Source organism: Hirundo rustica, chromosome 1, assembly GCF_015227805.2.
Source record: "Hirundo rustica isolate bHirRus1 chromosome 1, bHirRus1.pri.v3, whole genome shotgun sequence".
NCBI lineage: Eukaryota > Metazoa > Chordata > Aves > Passeriformes > Hirundinidae > Hirundo > Hirundo rustica.
Genome location: NC_053450.1, coordinates 22,559,450 through 22,579,364, shown reverse-complemented (window position 1 = coordinate 22,579,364; position 19,915 = coordinate 22,559,450). Strand labels below are relative to the sequence as shown.

General features: G+C 42.9%; 1 protein-coding gene across 1 annotated transcript in view; it reads left to right on the top strand.

The window, feature by feature from the left end:
- Positions 1 to 1,409: 1,409 nt before the first annotated feature.
- The window catches only part of LAPTM4B (lysosomal protein transmembrane 4 beta), a 58,961-nt gene continuing 40,455 nt past the window's right edge, over positions 1,410 to 19,915 (top strand). The window contains exons 1-2 of the mRNA XM_040077604.2: positions 1,410 to 1,559; positions 19,545 to 19,656. Of these exons, the coding sequence (XP_039933538.1) occupies positions 1,464 to 1,559; positions 19,545 to 19,656 (208 nt within the window). The 5' untranslated portion in view covers positions 1,410 to 1,463. The remainder of the gene's footprint in view (positions 1,560 to 19,544; positions 19,657 to 19,915) is intronic.

Sequence of the window (19,915 nt, the reverse complement as noted above, 5' to 3'; positions counted from 1 at the left end):
GCTTTGAAAAGGTCAGGTCCTTGGTCAATAGCCTTCATGAAACAGAGGCTCTTACTCTCCACAAGACATGCATGCAAGGGGTTAATCTCTAATTTTCTTACTCTCTGGTACTAAAGGACAAGGTCTCTCAAGGTTACCAGTGAGATAGTCCAGACCCCATGGTTTGTGATTTTCCTTTGGCCTCTTGAATATTTCTCAATACTGATGTTTCATTTTACAAGAATTTTAGTTTCACTTTTCAACATGAACCTTGAAAATATTTGGCTTATGCATAGAATCTAGTTAAAATTATAAATTCAGTGCTAAGTGGCTTTTCTTTTTATACACAAAAATCCCTGCCAACCTCTTGCCAATTTTAAAAGGACAAACTAAGAACAGAGGTTATGTAAAGTTCCTACTTAAAGTATTTTTAATTTAATTTACTATAGTGGCTTTGTGAGTAGGTATAAGCATAGTTAGAAATGTTCTAACTGTGCCAAGTTAGCTTTTATCTCGAAGTTCCTGCTCTGTGCAGACGTATGTATGTACGAAATAATGAAGAGTCCCAAAGCAACCATATAGGGAAGCACTGAAGTACTTTTCAATGTTATATTTTGATGATAAATTGTGGAATTTGGTAGCAAGCCAAGAAGAATGGCAGTAAATAAATTATGCTTAGGGTCAGGGTAGACACACAGACCTCCTGATAGTATTTTCTTCGTTATTTCATCTGGAGGATAATGCAAGCCTCAAATAATAAAACATGAAAAGTCAGCTGCTTGGTAGGAAGCTCAGCTCAAATCTGCATCAGTGCTTGAATATGCAGGACTGGGTCCTTCCTCCTAACGATGCGAGTCCCCCCACAGCCCACCACCACCAGGGCATTAGATACAGGTCGTGGCAATGAGCTTAACGTTACCTTGGGTATCAGTTACACGAGGAAATTCCAGCCGCCCCAAAGCAGCAACTTTGGGAGTTGATTAGGAGGGCACTGTGAAAGAAAACAAATGCTCATGGCTGCAGAATTTGGGGCAAATTCAAAACATTCCAAGACCTCCTCCGATATTATCTTTCCTTATAGAGAAATGGAGTTTATTTCTGCTGCTTTGCCACTGAAGAATTGAGTGAGAGGAACTACGAACCCTGCCAAGGCATCGCCGAGCCGGTTCGCCCTCAGCGGGCTCGCCGCAGGCGCAGCCGGCGCGGCGGGGAGCGTCCCGCGGAGCCCGGCCCTGGCCCGGCGGCGCTGCGGCCGGGCTGCCGCCTCGCTGAACCGGACTCCGCACGCCGAGCCCTCGGCGCGCCCGCTCCGGGCCGCTGCTGCGGGTACAGGTGCCCGCAGGGGCCGCACAGCTGCCTCCGCCCGCCTGGGCCGGGCCGTCCTCTCGGTCCCGCCCGCCGGGGGGGCGGCCCCGGCCCGGCCCCGCCCCGCGGAGCGGCGCGGACACAGACGCGGAGCGGCGGAGCCCGGAGGAACCGCGGAGATGCTGAGCTCTCCCTGGGCGCGCTTCTACTCCAACAGCTGCTGCCTCTGCTGCCATGTCCGCACCGGCACCATCATCCTCGGCGTCTGGTACCTGGTAAGGGAGTCCCTCGCTCCGGGCGCTCGGCACCGGCTGCAGGGGCAGTCTGAGGGCTGCTCGGTGGATGGGGATGCCGATGGCAGCGGCTCGGGCTGCGCGGGCGGGTTTCGGAGGGAGCGCGTAACGCGCGGGCAGCGCCGCGCTCCCCGCCGCTCATCCCGGCGGGCGCAGGCTCTCCGAAAGTGGGGCACGGAGCGTGTGCAGGGGCAGGGCAGCGGGGCAGCACGTACTGTGAGCGGGCAGGCTCGACAGGGTCTCAGCCGAAACGCTGTGTGCGGGTTGAAAATGCGATGAGTGAAGACCCCTGGAGTGAGGGGTTTCTCCCAAACTTGGGGTGGTCTGAGGCCGGGGCTGGCTGCAGCACACGGGCCCCGCCGGTGCATTCGCTGCAGCAGCGCTGCCCGACCCCTGGACACACCGCGCAGAAAATCACGTTTTATCATCTCGGGTCTCTGCTTCATGAAGCAGTCGAGTGTTCTTGTCGCTGCTGTCCCCTGCGTGCCAGGTAATCGTTTGGCAGTAGTGCTTTTGGTCTGCCTGGCGGAGAGCTGAAACCTTCCAGGCAGCTGTTCGCAGGTTCTAGAAAGACATCTTTCCTCTGCCACGATTATGGGACATGAATGAGGAATTTACCCTGGAGGCACTCAGGATTACCATCAGTAACCAAAGGCTCTTTGACACGCAGCTATTTGGCCCGGAGAAAGACCCGGTGAGGAGGAGCCACCTTAAGCCCTCAGTTCCTCTCACAATTGTTACTCCATCCTTTGCAATGTGCGAAGAGCAGTTTTCCCAGAGCTGGTCCAGCCATTATCGCAGAGTTTTCAGAATAAAAAGAACTGGTTGTTTGCTGTAGGTAACGTGGATGCACTTCTCAGCCTGCACAGTTTCTTGGTGTGAGGAATCGGTCTCCGTCTGACGGCAAGGCTGTGCAGAGCTGTTTGCCAAGCACCATTTTTCAAATGATTGCAGACGGAAGCAGATTAGACCCGGGCTTATTTACTAACTACAGAAATTCCCTGCAGAAGCAAGTGAAAAATGCAGGGCTGGCCTCCACTGTAGGACAGCTCATTAAATAAATTCAACCGGTGTAATAAAAAAGCTAGGTTGACATTTATGTCCTAGAAATCGTATAAAATGTTCTCTGTCCTGTAAAATATGCATTTCACCACTGAGAAAATTGTGCATCAGTTGAACCATTTCTTGCTCCCGGTTTAATAAAATATGGTTAATGGCAACGTCCACAGCCTGTTGTTTCTACGATGCTGACAATATTGTAAAAGATGCCTCTCTTTGCCTGGCTGCAGTTAAGTTTTGCTAAGTTGTAATGTGACCTGAAAGCTTTTGAACATTTTTTCTAGGGCGCTTATTATTTCTTTCTGCCTTTAGCTGAATGAAGTCTTTTCACATTGGCTCCACAGAGACAGGGATACAGATATTTTAGCTGTTAGTGGACCTAAAGTTATTTGAGGAAGAGGAGTGCATCACCTGGGCTTGGATACAAAGAAAAGCTTGATAGCCTTTTAGACTGTTACCTAATCTGTTATAAACATTTAAATACCAGTGGGCCAATTTCACATAGTATTTTACTGCAAAATCTGGTTTTAAATTTCCTTTCCTATGAGCAGGTATTTCCTGATGTACACTTCTTGTTTCTTTTGCTTTCATAACTTTTTTGGGGTGGATTTCTAAATTACTTCAAACTGATACGGTACACATTTCTTTCCTAACATAATAAGCACTCAAAAAGGTTTAGCATTTATTATCTGCATGCCTCTAAATATTTATTCTTAATGATTAAATTCAAAATTCCAAGTCATATACAAATGGATTTCTTTGGCTCAGAAGAACAATTATGGTTTGGTTACCATGTGCCTGTTGAGGGTTAACATAAAAATAGATGTTGTCCTGGTGCCATTCTTTTTCTCTGCATGCATTTTGGGTGATTGCGTTACTCCAAACCACACATGACCTATGAGCATTACTTCAAAGTTCAAAAATCCTCTCTGATTTTTTGCAACACCAACATGTATTCTATATACTCTTTGCCATTATTCTTTACAGGAAATTACTTGAGGAAAAACATCAATGTAGAGAATGAATAGTTTTCTTGTTGCTTTTTCATTTCTCACTTCCTGTGAAGTGTAAGTTTTATTAATTCTATGACCATGAATACAATGATTCAGTAGCAGAGGCATCAGGAGGAAAAAGCACTAGCTTAAAAGTTTTGGCAGACTTAACACATTCTCACATGTTGAACCAGTTTCGAGTTAGCCTAATTTCAGGAGGCAGAATTTAATGTCTGAGTAAATGGGGAAAGAACAGCGGCTGAGATGGAGTTCATCATCCCATAGCAACGCTCCCAGTGCCATGCTGTGCATTGGGAGTTGGAAGGGTGTTGATAACACACCAGTGTTTTGGCTGCTGCTGAGCAGTGCTGGCACAGCATCAGTGCTCTGTCACAGCACTCCACCCCCCCATCAATAAGCTGGGGAGCTCTTTAGTTTTAATGTTTTGACTGGGTGTTTGGAGTCCTACAAGTAGTGGGGATAGTAGGAAGCCGAGTGCACGTGGAGTCGTCAGAGCTGCTGTTGAGGGAGTTTTCCCACAAAGTAAGGGGCAGGAACAGTGTGCTTTTCCGACACAAGCACAGCAGCCACAGACACGTACGATGGTCTCAGAATGTATTGATAGCTGGGAAATAAATATTTAATTTTACTCTATTTTAGACTGTAATGGATCTCAGAATACTCAATATAGCTCTTGTGCTTCAGTAGTTTCTTCCTGGTAGAGCCATTGGTACTAAATCGAGGGTAATATAACACACCAGTGCATGATATTGCAATATAGCATAATAATGCCATATACATGGTGTCAGTGAGCACTGAGGTACTTCAGTGTAAAGAGTAACTTGTAAAGGTTGGGGTAGCCAGGGGAAATTTCCTGAAAAGAATATCTAATGCAGTTGCAGAATAGCCCACCCTTCAGGAACTAGTGTGCTGCCTCGGGGAGAAAAGCTTAACAGGGGGTGCTGCAATGTTAAATACAAATATTATCCTGCGGACTAAAATGTCAGTAATATGGCTGGTTGTGGATAATGTTTATTTCAAACCTGAGGACCAGTTTGGTTTGGCTGGTTATTAATTTTTAGGTTTTTATCTGAGATGGACTGTACACTTCTCTGTATTATAACAAAATCAGAGGTCATAATAGCAACGCAGAAACATTTTGAGGCACTTACAAGTGTTGTATTAAAAAAAACCCACCAAACCAAGTGAAATTAGAAAGTCACTTCCAACAGCTTAATTTTGTCACTGTGCTGTTCAGGGCAGTGACAATGCTGAAATGAGCCAACTTCAGTTCTGATCTCCAGCGGGTGCTGGAGTCCAGGGGAAAACTGGCATTTCTGTTTCCAAGTGACCCAGTCAGTGCTGGTGAGTCAGAATAACAACACCCCTGTCAGTGACAGCGTTTATAAACACAGCGTGTCTTCTTCCTGAGGAAATGGACTCCACGTTCCTTGTGTAAAACACAAAGAAGGAGCTACATCAGATATGCTGATAGTGTCACGGAAGGATTTTCCACTCTCCTAGCAGTGGCAGTGGGGTTTCTGCACACCCTTAGGGTCCTCTGACACCATCTGGGATAACAGTAATTCTGATTACTTCTGAATGGCTTTGGTGGGGAGAGGATGAAATTGTAAGGTATCAGTTAAAAAAAAATTAACAATAAAAGAAGGAGCCTTCGTTTTTGAGTTCTTCATTTTTTTTTGCCCAGTGCCTCTTGCTGCCTGCCTCAGTGCAGCAGTGCCCCGGGCACAGGCTGCTCCTCCCTGGGAACCCCAGGAGCTGCTGCCACGCCTGTGGGGCTGCTGCCCTCCCTCTGCACTCCCTGAGGTCCTGACAGTGAGGGGCTAAAATATAAACTAATGGAAGGCAGAGGCCCTTTTACAACCACAGGTTATCGAGTTGTGTGGCTCTCACTGAAGGCTGTGTGGTAAGGACATAGAGCAAGCTGAAGTTTTTAGCCAGGTTAAATGCTTGAGCTGCTGTTTGTGGAAAGCTCAGCATGAATTGTTAGTTGTAACATTTCAGTTCTGGATTTTTCTGAATATACTGTTGAAAGCATGTCTAATATCTATCTCTGTCCCAGTAATTTCTTTGAATAAAAGGGTTGAATCCTAATGATGAAAAAATGTACTGGTAGTAGACTTAAATTGTAAAGCAAAAGAAAAGCACAGCGTGCTGTGGTCTCACTGATTTGAGGTTGAACACCCTGACAAGATTGGTAGAGTGCCCTTGATGGGATGTCAAAAAGAGAAGGAAAAAATATATTTTGTGACTAGGGCACATTTATGTCCTGTTATTTTTTCAAGCCTCACGCAAAACAGAATCTATGACAATGTGCTTAAATACCAGTTAAAAGATTGCAGTAATCTTGGCTTACTTGGCAGGGGGTAGAGATCAGCAGTGACTGCCCATGTAAACAAAATATCCCTGCTCTGGATCCTTCCAAGCTGCTCCCTCTGCACTCCTGCAACCTTTACACTGTCTGTGACTGCTCATATCAGCAGTTGTAACTGAGGGTCCCTTGAACACGGTGTAAAGGCTCTTTCAGGGCAAATTAAGAAATTATAAGACGTTCTTATTTTCAAACCTGTGGGAATCAGGAGATTTTGAAAACTGAAAAAGGAACTGAAGTTGTGAAAAGAGCAAAATTGCACAATTAGCCTGATGTGTTATCTCAGTGTCAGGTTGTGGGAATTTTCATGAATACAAGTATGAGGCCTTGTGTTTTCCTTAGAAAATTAACTTGCTTTGTTTTTATATGGAATGAAGTGGGCTAAAAAAAGAAAGGATTTTCAACTTTATGTCTGTACGAAGGGTCATAGTAGCCAGCTCACTGAAGGCTCATTTCCTTCAGATCATCCAAGGATGTCGCTTCCCATGTTGTGCCAGTGTGATACAGCTGGGGGTTGGGTCGGATTATCCTGCAACACCACCTTTACCACCTCTAGTGACAGTCCAGTCCTGGTGGCCCTGGGGAAAGGATTGCAGAACAGGGCCTGCTGTGGATTCACCAGGTGGTTGCCCCTCCATGGCCAAGACCTGGGCTATATATTCAGGGGGAAGAGCTGGGTGGTGCCGATGACATTCCTATTTCTTGGTAGGAGATGTAGTGTCAGCAGTACATGAAATTTCTCCACTAAAAAGTGAAGGTGTCATAATGTGAAATTACTCGAGATTCCTAATTCTTCGAACAGAAACGGCTGAATTGATTAAATATTTATGTCCCAAGTGCCATGTCTGTAAAATGATCCTTAGTTTTTCTATTGTCTGTACTTCATAAGATGAAAGACAAGACTGTGGAAGAAAAGCAGTAACATTCCCAAGTAACTCATCAGACTCTTCTTATGCATATGCTCACTGTTGAGGAGAGTGGAGAGAAAACTTGGAATTCATTATTATTAAAGGAGAATATGAATCTTACTTGTAAAGGCTTCCCTGATGATTGATGTACATATTGAATATCCAGCTGAGACGGGAATCAGATGAGGTTCAGGGTATATGCTCTTGGACTGGATCACATCTGTTTCATTGTCTTCAAGACGAGGAGGAAAAATGACAAGTACCTGCTCAAGTCCTGTATGGTATTTTCTTAACAAACTGAAAGCATGTGTATGCATTTTAGGCATGTCATAGCAAAGAATAAACAATGCATGGTAGAAGACTCCACATCTCCTGACAGTTGTGAAGCAGGTATGTTTATTCAGCGCTGGGCACACGGGGGATCACTCCTCCAAAGGTGTGCGTGCCTCGGTGATTTTCCTTCGGCTGTTTATCTTCTGAAATATCACATATGCATTCACAATACACCTATGCATATTCATTACCTAGCCCTGCCTAGCCTTGCTTCATATTAAAATAAGCTAGAAAATCCTCCTGCGGTTGCACAGCCCTCTCTGGTGGTCCTGGGCAGGGGTCTTCTGATGAAGTAAGAAGTCTTCCTCCAGGTGTTCGCTATTTGACCCCTACTTCTGGGCAGGCGCAGTAGGGACTTGGCTGATTCCCAGGTCAGTTTGTCCTGGCCAAAACCAGAAGCCTGGTTCTTGCTGGCTTACAAAACCACAAGTTCTGCTTTGTCAAGTTTTTACAATACCTAGGTCCTGCTTGGCTGAGTTTCACCAACATATATCTTATCCCTATGATTTCTACCTAGCAACCAGCTTTGTGACTAAATTCCTATGTGCTCTGGTACAAGTTGTTTCTTTGCTTCTACAGATCTATCTCTACAAAATCGCTGAATAATCTGCTTTAAAACTCTGAATTTTCATATACATAAATGTTCCCCATATCATAAAGAGCAGTAATGTTCATTAGTATGAACAAAATTATCTTATCTGAAGGACCTTCTCAGTAACCACATTCTGATTGTACCTTCTAACAGTTATTAGCTTCAAGAACGGCATCAGGAGAACTCCTTAAAGGACTCTTCCCTGCTACGCACAAGCCCAGGTTGGTTTCTGCAGTGCAGGATCTTACCCCATCTTTTTTCTCCAATTCACGCTTCAGGCCCTCTTGAAGTTGAATTCCAAAATAAAGGAAAGTATGGGAGGAATTTAAAGGGCACAATCAGTAAGATAGCTTGCAAAGAGCCTAATCACTCACCTGTGTGTGACAGAATCCATCCCAGAACAGGCCAAAAAGGTTATCTGAACAAGGGATGGGTTCATTGGTACACCATATCCCAAGTTACCCGTGCTTTCTGTTCTAGGTGAAAATAGCTGTATTTGCATTTCTTGTGCTGCAGGGAGAAGTAGAAGCAGCATTTTATTAGTCTGTCCCAGACTCTGTCATACATCAGTAAGACATTTAAACATTTATTTAAAATGTTTTTTCTTGCAAAAACCTTTTAGGTCATTGCAGGGATAAAATTTCTTGAAAATGTCTTTTGGACAGCCCTTGCACTTACTGATATTAGTCTGTGACACAACACAACACAGGGATTTATGAAAGTGTCTTTAAGCTCTAATCCCCTAACACAGACAGTTTTTCATATATCCCCAAATACCATGGTAGGATATTTCATAGAGTGTGTAATCATTGCAATGACAGCTGATAATCTGCATCAGTTGTCTTGATAATTACACAGTTGTCTCATGTAATCAATACAATTATCAGCTCAGTTATCTGCAAACCTTTGTAAAATACCCTTTTTTTTCTTATTAAGGCCTTCAATTGGATAATAAATTCCCTCCAGTGAGAAGACAGGTGGCTGGTTGTAAGAGGAGCAAAGTTTACATAAATGCTTGTTGAAGGAAAGAATCCCATTAAGTGTTCAGTATGCTATAATTACATTTGAGTTTTTATTTTAAAAAATTATGAATATATTTATGGAAAGGGGAGGAGGTATTACATTAATCAAGTAGAATGTGTTTGGAAGTTCTGTTGAAGGTTAATATGTATCTCCTAGTGAGCCAGAGGAGAACATTGTTAAGCTTCCTAAACTGATTGTTGATTAGACTGACGTCAGTGAAAATGCAATTAGTCTTATATATTCTTGGACATATGGAACGGATGTTGCAAAATAGCCAGGAATTAATTTCCTTGATTGCTTTCTTTTTCTCTTGTTTTATTGTGAGGCTTGTGCTTTGACTGTAAAACTCTGGAAGTTTTAAGTGGCCGAGGCTTGAAAATATGCAGGGCAATTTCTGTGCTGTTCTCCAGCAGGGCTGGAGGTTTAAACTCCCGAATCTCCAAACAGCAGAATAAGAAGCAAAACCCCATGCTTGTGTCTGAAGGTGAGAGAGTGTGCTCCTGGTCGATGTGAGGTTTGCTAGGGAGGTGTCACTGAAGAATTAATATGGACTTGAGCCTGTTCCTGGACCTCCTGTGGGTCAGCTCTTCTTCAGGTGTCTGCAGTCAGCTCTACTGTCATCCTGTAGTCAGCCTTGAAAGGGGTTTTGAGAGTGCTGTTTTTCATTTTCTTGCTGGCATGTGCTGAGCAAGGTCTTGTTCTATCCAGAGATATATTAAGCTGCTTAAAACAGACAGGACAAATGCTTTTGGCAGAAACACAGTTTTGTGGGAGATTTTCACCTTGGAGAGATGCATTTCCCAACAGTGAAACAGCTGTGCCCAGACAGACAGGATACATGTGATCGTGTTCTTTACTATTTCAGTAATTATCGGTACTGTACCATCCTTCCACTTCTTCCTTGCATAACTAAATCCCTGCCTTGGGATGCAGAGTGCTTCAAGGGTGCAGTCACTTGAGTGGCTTCTGTGGATGTTGCCTGTGGTGGCTACATAGGAGTAATGGATCAATGATTTGGTGTGTTTTGGTGTTGGTTTTTTAATGAAGTGGTCACAGGTCGCCTGCTCTCAAAACCAGAGCCCAGTCCTCTCAGCAGTGCAGAGGCGCCTCCAGAGAGGCTGGAGGGGTCTCTGAGCACAGACAGCGCTGTGGGCTGCTCTGGGTATGGGACACACGGTGTGCTGGCCAGGGCCAGTGGGTACCTGGACAGTCCAGCCCAGGTGGGCAGCTACAGCGACCTTGCCTGGCCCATCCTCTGCCACAAGTCCACACAAAAGTGCAGATCTGTGGGAGCTGCCACAACTCATCACAGTCACACTTCAGCAGGTCTGCCCTCAAGCCTTCACAGTCACCTGCAAGGCTCAGACATGCATTTTTGAAGTCAGCAACAAATACAGAAACCAAACAAATCCCAGCTGAAGAACTTTTTCTAGTAAAGTTTTATTGCTGCTTGTTCTCCACTGCATCCTGAACCAAGATGACATTTAGGAAAAATTGTGAGTTGAACTGGCAACGATATAATTGTATATGTGATTATATTTCCTAATAAATATTTCCCTAGAGGTCTTGCTGGGCAGAAGACTTCAGCAATCATTTTCAGGATTTTCTTTAAATACAATGGGAAAGTAACAAAGACTCTATAACAAAGACTCTACTGATAAATTTGTATGCAAACAGCTTATTTCCTTAAACTGGGAAAGGACTAAGAATCAATAATGCTATGATCCAGTTATTAAAATTATGAAAGAGATGCCTCTGTCCAAATTAAGGGGCAAGCAAGACCATATGCCAAAGTCAGTAGTATGGATTTTATTTAACAGCAAATGAGAAGTAGAAACAGATACAAAGAAATAGAAAAAAGAGGGGGGAGAAGAAGGGAGTGACAGAGAGGCAGATTAAGTAGAAAATAACGCCACTCCATGGATCCTGATCGCATCCCATTGATCCTGTTCTTCTGATCTTGGTGGTAAGGGTCCCACAAAACACAGAGTTCAATGGATTAATGTACGCTCAGGCCAGGTGGGAATGTTCCCCTGCAGGGATCAAGTTTGACACTGTCTCTTGCAGCAGAACCTGGAGCAGTTGCGTCACTTTGCATCAGGCGCAGTGCTCCGGTGCGAGGCCTCATTCCAGGAGCAAGTCTGGAGAGCGCTTGGGGGGGGGTCTTTGCTGGGTTATTGCACCCCCCCAGCTGCCTCTCATGCGAATGTCCCGTGGATTTGGCCTTCCCGGGGTGGTGGGGTTTCACAACTGAGCCCTTTGTGTGAGGAAGGATGGGTGTTCACTGTCTCTGACCTGAGGTCATGCCACACACCCAAAACTCTCCTCCTCCCGCCTTGGCTGGGGAGGAGTCTGTGCAAACCGGGCCTCAGCAGATGAGTCTGTGGGCTGTGGCCTCCCCCACCTCAAACCCAGCCAGAGCTCACTTCTAGGACAGCTACTGGGTTTGGCTTTCTGGGGGGTACTTTATTCTCCCTCAGCCTTGTTTCTTTCTCCCTAGGCCTGAGATGATTGAACAATAGTGTCACCTTTATCTTATCTTAAGTTCCCTTAAGTAGTTTAACTCACAGTCCCAGGTTTCCCTCAGGAGGCATCTTCGGGGAGGGGAGGGCTTTGGTGCTTTCAGCTTCTTTATACAGTTTTGCCATAATGGGCAAAAAGTCCTTCATAAAAATATGTAAGCCACAAACCATAAGATTTCAGTCTCTCAGAAGTATATCATGTATTCAATTCTATCTCTTAAGTAGGCAGAAACCTCTCGTGTGCATATTGCACAATCTGTCCATCTATTTTTTTATAATAAATATAATCATTACCATATTTCAGTAATAACAGACATCTTGTGGTTTGGGTTTAAGCCTGTTAAAGGCTGGCAGTAGTTGTGTCATTTGTATGGAAGAGTGCTGATAAATTATTCTGTACTTCCTATATCAATTTAATCAGCATAGTCTTTAAAGTTCAGTGTCATAGCAATCAAAGCTGAAATTCTATATAAAGTCTGATTGAAATCTTTTATGCAGCTTTCTGTTGTATGCTTTCTATAATACAGACTGTGTAATGTGCTAGTCTGAGCCTGCCTGGATGATTCTTTGCCTTCTCGTAAGTAGTATGAAAAAATAGTGGCAAGAATTGCAGACTCCACCTTACCTTCTCCAAATTAAAGAATATGAAAACCTAATTGCTACTTCTGACCTGACTAATGTTCTCCCTCTTCCAGTGCAGTATTTCAGATAGCAGCCAGAACCATGCTTTGAGAAACCACACAGAGAGAGGGAACAACTTGTTCAGGGACAACATTTTCTTTTATTCCCCTATAATGTTAAGGTTGGGCAGTCACCTCAAGCAGGAAGGCTTGTATGTTGTTTTTAAGATCTTTTGTGATATGACTAAACATTTGCATTTCCTTAATAAACAGCTCATCCTTTTCTGAATTCCTTCAACCTTTTGGCTTCAGTAATAATGTCTGATAATGAGTTTCACTGGTGAAAGGTGTGAAGGATTCCCTTTTAACCCAAGTGTCCCTCTTTCTGTTTCCCTTCAGGCTGTTCTGTTCCATTGGATGAATGTGTCTGGGTTTCAGACTTGGACCACTCATTAAATTGTGCATCACTAAAACATCTGCATCTTGTCCTCAAGTACTGGAAAGCTGAAACATTTTCATTAGCATGAGGCAGAAGGTTTACACGGCAGAAAAAAGAGAGGTGTCTACTCTGACAGCCAGGCTCTCCTGCTCCTCCACCCCTGGAGTTCAAGCCAGTGGCTGTGGTGTTCTCAGATGTAGCTCTCGTGCCCTGAGGGGGAGAGATGGAATCACTGATGTGAGACTTGTCAAGAAACTTGGCTACACAGAAGGGACATCTTGTTTCTTCTTGTGCTATTTGCCTGCTCTTCACAGCGGTCAGCTTAAAACCTTTACTGATAAAATTGCTTCCTTTCTTCTTCAGTCAGAGTTCAGAAAAATCCCCCAATGAACACTAACAAACACAAAACTTTGTCTAACAGGGGGAGACAGAGAACAGATAGAAAAATCTTCCTACATGGGGCAATAAACCTTAATTTATTATCTACACTAACAGAGAAGTTTGGGAAAGGCACCCCAGACAGTGCAAATCTACCCTGAACTAGTTATAGTGAACCTGATTTTTTTTCTTTTTTTTTGGTAGAGTTCTTTTGTCCTTCTGATGAACAAAAGTGTTCTTGCTTTTATTGATATCTCATGCCAAGTGAGAAGGGGAAAGTAGATATGGAGAATTAGACACTGAGATACTTAAACAGGCATTTTCCATTCATTTTTGTTTTTTCTAATAGTGATACTGACTTCAAATATCCAAGTGCTAGAAAATAATCTTCTGTTTAGTTTCAAGGAGCAAAGTAGTTTAAGACTGTTTTGTTTCTATCATTTCTGTAGAGAATGGGTACCTAGGCTCATAAAATTGCCGTGAGGTATTTTGTAGACAAACAGAGGAGATGGTATGTGGGTTCTGATTGAGATTTTCTTAAATTTTACTAAATATGTTTAGGATTTCTTACTACTAAAATTAATGTCCTTGGCATTTTTCTTCCTTAGTATCTCTGTAGAGAACAACAAACTAAACCATGTCAGCTTTGTGAGATATTAAAAATATGCCAGAACTCCGTGTGCCAATTTCTACATATGACTGGTCTTCACTCTGTCAAAAAATCAGCTCTGGGACTGTAAAAAGGGGCACAGGCAGGGAGTTAGCTCTCCTCCAATGCTGAGATTTAAGGAGGATGCTTAAGTGGATCTCTCTTGAGTTCAGTGCAACTGAAAACAGTCACAGAATTAAAGCTGTAGAAAAATCTTTCGCCACCCTTAACACTCAGACTGCTACATGCATGGATTCAGTTATAAATTGAACCCTCAGCAGAAATAAAGCTGAAGGGACTCTTCTTTTTTTCCTGTAAATACAGTTCTCTCTCTTCACTGCATTAGAAAGTCTTGGGAGAACTGTAGTGGAATATTTGTAGAGGGGACCCAGTAGACTTCAACAGAAACATCACTGTATTTTTAATACAGCGTGTTGATTTGAAGTGAGCATAATGTTTCATCTTCTAAACTCCTTTATCAAAGCTATTTTATTTTGACTCTTGACTGAAAGCCATTGTAACTCCTGGCCATTCTTTCAGTGTTTACAGACATTTATGTAAGTTGCTGGTGAAGGCATTTCCCAGTCTGCCTGAGTAAGAGATCATCAGGAGATCAGTGTTAATGGTATGCTCTTAGGAACTACTGGAACTAACTTTATTTTAGATAAGCTGGGATAGATACCATACAGCTGTACTTCTGCAAAAGGTCTGAAATGATAGTGATTTTTTTTTTTCTGATCACCTGTTGCTGCCGTGGTTTCTGACACCTCTCCCCCTGCATTTTATTCCCATTGGTCACTACAGTTCACTGCTGACTTTAGTAACAAATTACATGGAAAAAAAAGTGACTTATTGACAGTAGAAGTCTGAAATTCTAGTGCATTACATAGTTTCTAATTGTTGGATGCTGCCTATGGAAGACATGAGGTTGAGTCCTTGCATCTAAACACTGGACTTTCCAGCAGAACTGCCTCACACGGTGCTTAAGCTGCTGGCTCTTTATCACAGTGCAGATGGAAGCAGCATCCGTGGCTGCTAGTGCCAGTCCCAGTCTCATCACCTGCTGCCTGTCTTGCTCATGCCTGCATGCACCTTCCTCACACAGCTGTTGCTGTTCAAAGAATCTTCTATTCAAACCAGAAATTATGTTTTGTAAGCCCATAGCAGGAACTCCAGTTACTGCTCCGATATCTGGATATCTCTTCCATAATGTTTCCTCTTTCCCCTTGGCTTCATACATTCTATGGTTTCTATAAAGCAGCTATTTTCCTCCCCTTCATTGATTAAAAAGTGGATGTAATTCCATCTGCCTGCCAGAGAAGTAAGATTTTGGGAATTTTTTTTTTTAAATAATTATTTTATTTCCATATCAGAATAAGAGGACAGTTGGGCATTTTTAAGACTTTCTGTTGGATCTTTGTCCAGTGTGTTTTTAGGGCACTCTGAACTCATCATTCAGGGACTGAGCCCAGAAGCAGAGCTGGGGCTGATGATGGGGTTCACCAGCCTCAACAGGGCAGGTGATAAACCAGGGGGTCCAACCAAAAGCAGAGAGGGCTAGGACCAGGGACACAACAGGAGACAAGCTGCAACATGCCTTTAGAGGGTTCACCCAGGAAGCGTGGCTGGAGGCTGGCGTGTTGTACCACTGGGACAGAGACCGATGACGCCAGGCTGACCTGGGTGGAGTCCTGGCCTTGGGCAGGGGTGTGGAGAGGCCCAGATTTGGGCTGTGCAGGTCAAATAAGGCCTGTTAGTGTCCCTGGAGCTCCTCTCCTGAGCCCTGGCTGGCACTGGGGCTGCAATCAGCCATAGGACCCAGTGGTCGCAGTCCTGGCTTGGTAAGTGCAAAGTCGTGCAATTTATTCTTATTGAACACCTGTCATGGGCAAAGTGGGAGCTTCAGATAACGTTTATTAAAGAAGCCCTTCAGCTGAGTCACAGGGTGTAGAAAGGATCCCCTTGATTTTTAAACTCCTCATAGAGGAGTCTGGGTATGGCTGGATCCAGTCGTAATCCCAGACTTTGTCAACAGTTTATGTCTAAAGGATTATATAGGTATAATTGAATCTTTATACAACTTTGTCCCTCAGGATAAATGACAGCAAACCAGATATATTTAAATAAATATATTTTTATTACTATAATGATTAGACAAAACTATCTTAATCAGAATTATTTCCTACACAGTATAGGAGCTGTAACAACTATTACAGTAGACCATGAAGCAATATTGAAGCAATTGTATTAAAGCTAGAAAACATTATTAATTGATATTTAATTATTATTAACAGATTGATTTTACTCGGCAGTATCAATGACCATGGGCCAGTTTTTTTCACTCAGCCTTGAAAAGTAGCCTTGAAGGGCATCCCCACTCAGGGGAAAAGTCTCCACACATGCACTCCAAGAAAGGGTATGGTAGAAGACCCTGCTGTTCAAGTTTGAGATTGGGTGATGGACAGTCAGCCAGGCTCCAGGATGGTCTCCAGGCCAACTGTGTCAGCTCAGTAGCTTTAGATAAACTATCGGTTTGTTTGCTCCTTTATCCACGTATTTTACCAGGTCTACCACATTTTCATCTCACTGTCAGAATGTTTAACTTCGGGATTGAGTCAGACTTGGCTTCAGCATTGTTCCACACCCAAGGCAGCATGAATCCCCTTTCTTCATTTACCACTGATAGCTTTGCAAATAGGACACTGATCAAGTTATTTTACCCTATTCCAGGGAGAGCACCCTGCTACAACGCCACTGCTGTATGACCATGGACATGTTTCAGTTTCTCCATCCATAAAAGGAGGACATTGTGTCTCACTGGGAAGTTATAGGATTTAGCAGCTTCTTGAAACTTGGCATAATTAAAATGCTTTCTAAGCGTTGCTGATTGGTTGTTACACTATTTGTTGCTGAAGAAATGTAAAACACCTTGAAAGACATTTTGGCCCTATCAAAAGAGCACAGGAATCCCTTTTGCTTTTCCTAGAATGGATATTTCAATTCTCATACCAACTGCATATACCAACAGGGAATAATTTTTTATGCCTTGTCCTTGATTGTGTGTCCTTGGAAAACATTACATCAGTAACTTTTTAGACATACTGAATTTATGCATTAAAGCATTTTTTCCCCAAAATTCAACAGTCACGTGACTTCCAAAGCAAAAGGAAAACCCTAATGAACCCAATACGCCCAACTGTGCATACATTTCTGGGCGAAAGAGGAAGCAAACTCGTGGTGTATTTCATTTGCACTGCTGACAGCACAGCTCGAAGGTGCTCAGATGATTATGAGAATCGCAAGAGAGCAAACTGATAGAACAGAAAAGTAATGCACTAAAGAGTATTAGAGAGATTCCTACTGACTGCAGCATACTTCAGATCAGGCAAACACAATCTGTGTCTTACACGGCAGTGCTGACAACCACATTATCTGAATCAGGACACATCCATAAGGAGAAAGTAGAGTGCGTAGGTCAGTATTTTATGAATTTTCATAGCTATATCTGTACCCAAAAAATGTGTCTTTAAAATAGCAACACTCTATGCATTTGTGGTTTCTTATTGCTTGGATATTTTGAGTACTCTTCTTAGGTAACATTTATTACTGGCTTATGTCTTCTAGCTTTCCACAAAGAATAGCAATATGGAGTTATATGTAGTGTTAAAACTCAGTAAGATTTATGGAATATAATTTTGATCTTTGATGGTCATCTGATGTCTTCAAAACCAAGAGAAAGCCAGGACATCATGCTACAGCATTCCCAACATGAAGCTGTTTAACTATTCTATGTAAAAATGCAGTAATGACAATCTCTAAGCCCCTCCAGGCAACCTCTATCTGCCTCTTTTTTTACTGTTCACCATGCTAACTTCAATTTTCTTCCGCTGTGATTCAGATCTGTTTACCCAGTGGATCTGGAGGAAGGTCTGTTGCTTTGTTCTTTGCCCCCTCCCGCCTTTCTTCTCATAAAAGACTGAGAGCACCTGCCCTTACTTTTTCCTTGCTAAGCAACCCCAGTTTTTTCCCTATCTGTCCTACATTCCAGATGTCTGACTGTCCTCTGTTCTGATGCAGGATCCTCCCCAAGGTTTTTCCTTGTACATTTTAGAAGGACTTTGAATCCTTTCTGCAGGGCCCCATGGAGGGCAAGTGGGAGGATAGTTTGTGCATCTAATGCCCAGGTTTCTGCAGCACTGCCCACCACCATGTAGCCACAAAGATGAGCTTATGGGATTCCACTGAGTCGTGTTTGGTTAATTCCCTGCAATACCCAGATTCCTTTCTGAGCAGTTGTCACTCTGTTTTTTTGCCTCATGTTCTTCTGAAGTTCTTCACAAATGTGTTTTTCTATGCTTTTTGGTGCTGAATTGTGCTCGGTTGTCTGAATTCTGCTCTAGTTGGTCAAATAATTTTGATCTTATCTCCCAAAGTGCTTACAATTTGTCATTGTCTGCAAATTAGAGAAAGGTATACGTTACAAGTGACTTGAAATAACAAGTCTCTCAAAGATTCGGGAAAACCCTAATCAATATATCTTCTGTGCTGGCTGTGAATCCTTAAATGCACAACAGCTGTTCTTTCAGTACAGTTACCCAGCTGGCAGTGCATTCACCTTCCTGCACATTCAACCAAATAAGGTTTTCCTTGCTCATTTATGAGAATCTCTTAATGTCAAAAGGTATGCTAAGATGCAGAGATGGTATCTACTGCTTCTGCCCTGTCCATAAGGCTTCTTAGTCTGTCAGAGAAGGAAAATAAGATAAACTACTTACAGTTTGTCCTTGACAAGCCTGTGGTGATTGTTACTGGTGACCATACAAATTTGAAGTGTTAATGGGGAGATTACTTGATCATCTCTTCTTATTTTGTTCTTAAATCTCACAGTCTGTCTAGAAATTCACTGCATGGCCTTCCTGCTTTGAAAATGCCTAAACCGTGCTTGCTCTTTTCTTATCTTGTGAACTCAGTCTATTCTCAGCAGTTTTCAAAGATTGCTAACAGATCTGGTATCAGCTAGACTTAATGGGATTTGCATATCAAAAAGGATTTATCTTACCTGAGAAATTCTCTAGGCTGTTATGTCTTGAAATAACCTGTGCTTCTACACCTTCTTGTTGCTGTTAGTAATCTGTGATCAGATTAGGATGACTTTGAAGTGAGAACCAAAGCAATAAAATCCATTTTTCCAAGAGTACTGTTTTCACCTTTCTTCTTCCCATTTTCTTCTTCATCAGTTATCTTCCTAGTTCTGTAGAATAAGCTTTTAGGCTGGCTGCATTATTTCATGTTTCACAATCTTCTTTTCTGCAATTGGCTCTCTTCACTTCAAAGTGATATGAACATTTTGTTCAGATTTGTTTTAAAATACAGCTCTTGGCTACCTCTCCAATTCATTCATAGCTGATATTTGACAATCCGCTTCTACTGAATCACTTGATATTCTTGGCATTTAATTCACTTACTGCATTTCATAGCCAAGGCCTTGGTGGATGTGAATGTCCATCTGTGCCATATGACACAGGAATGTGAGCATCAGACACAGGGCTCACATTGCCACCTCCTCCCACCCCCTCCCAGACCTCATTTAGCAGCTCACCTGAACCAGTGCCTCACTCTTAAACAGCATTTTCCAGTAATTAACCTCCTCTTTGATCATCTAGCAATTTCACAGGGTCTGTCCCCAATTCTAGTTCTGCCATGCTGATAGTCCTTGATTACAGCACCCATTTGTAATAATCTCAAAATGACCGGTGGATGTGCTAACATGTTTTTTTTAGTCTGAAAGAGCAGCAGTAACTTTTCTGGTGTGGAATAAAGTCAGAATGAAAAGAGGTAATGTACATTTTGTTTAATTTTTATGCCGCCACTTAGGGGAGAAGTAAGTCCTGTTTACACCAATTTAGAGAAGTTAATTGCAGTATTAGATAAATACTACAGTTGTACAGTTGGAAAACAGTCTAGCATAGCTGGTGTGAAACACGGTGGGTATGTGCTGCCCAGAGGTTTTTCATGGATTACTTTCACAGTCTGATCCTTTTCCCTTTTTCCTCTCTGTAGATTATAAATTCAGTGGTCTTGCTGATTCTGCTGAGCGCCCTGACTGATCCTGACCAGTACCACCTAACTAGTGCTGAATTAGGGGGTGAACTCGAATTTATGGATGATGCCAGTAAGTACAAATTCCCTAATTGCTAGCATTTATTGCTCCAGCATTTGTGTAATTCTCCTATCATTTCAGTAATTACTGTCCTTTTAATTTTTGCTTCACCTTTGTATCTTACAGATGCATTTTTATTGTGAAAGGTGTCATGGCACAGTTCAAACTTGTTTCCTCGTAGTAACCTTATCTGCCACCTACTTCTTAGTAATCAATCCATCTGCTCTGCTGTGTCCTGGCTTGGCAGGGGCAGAGCCAGCTCTTGGCAGGG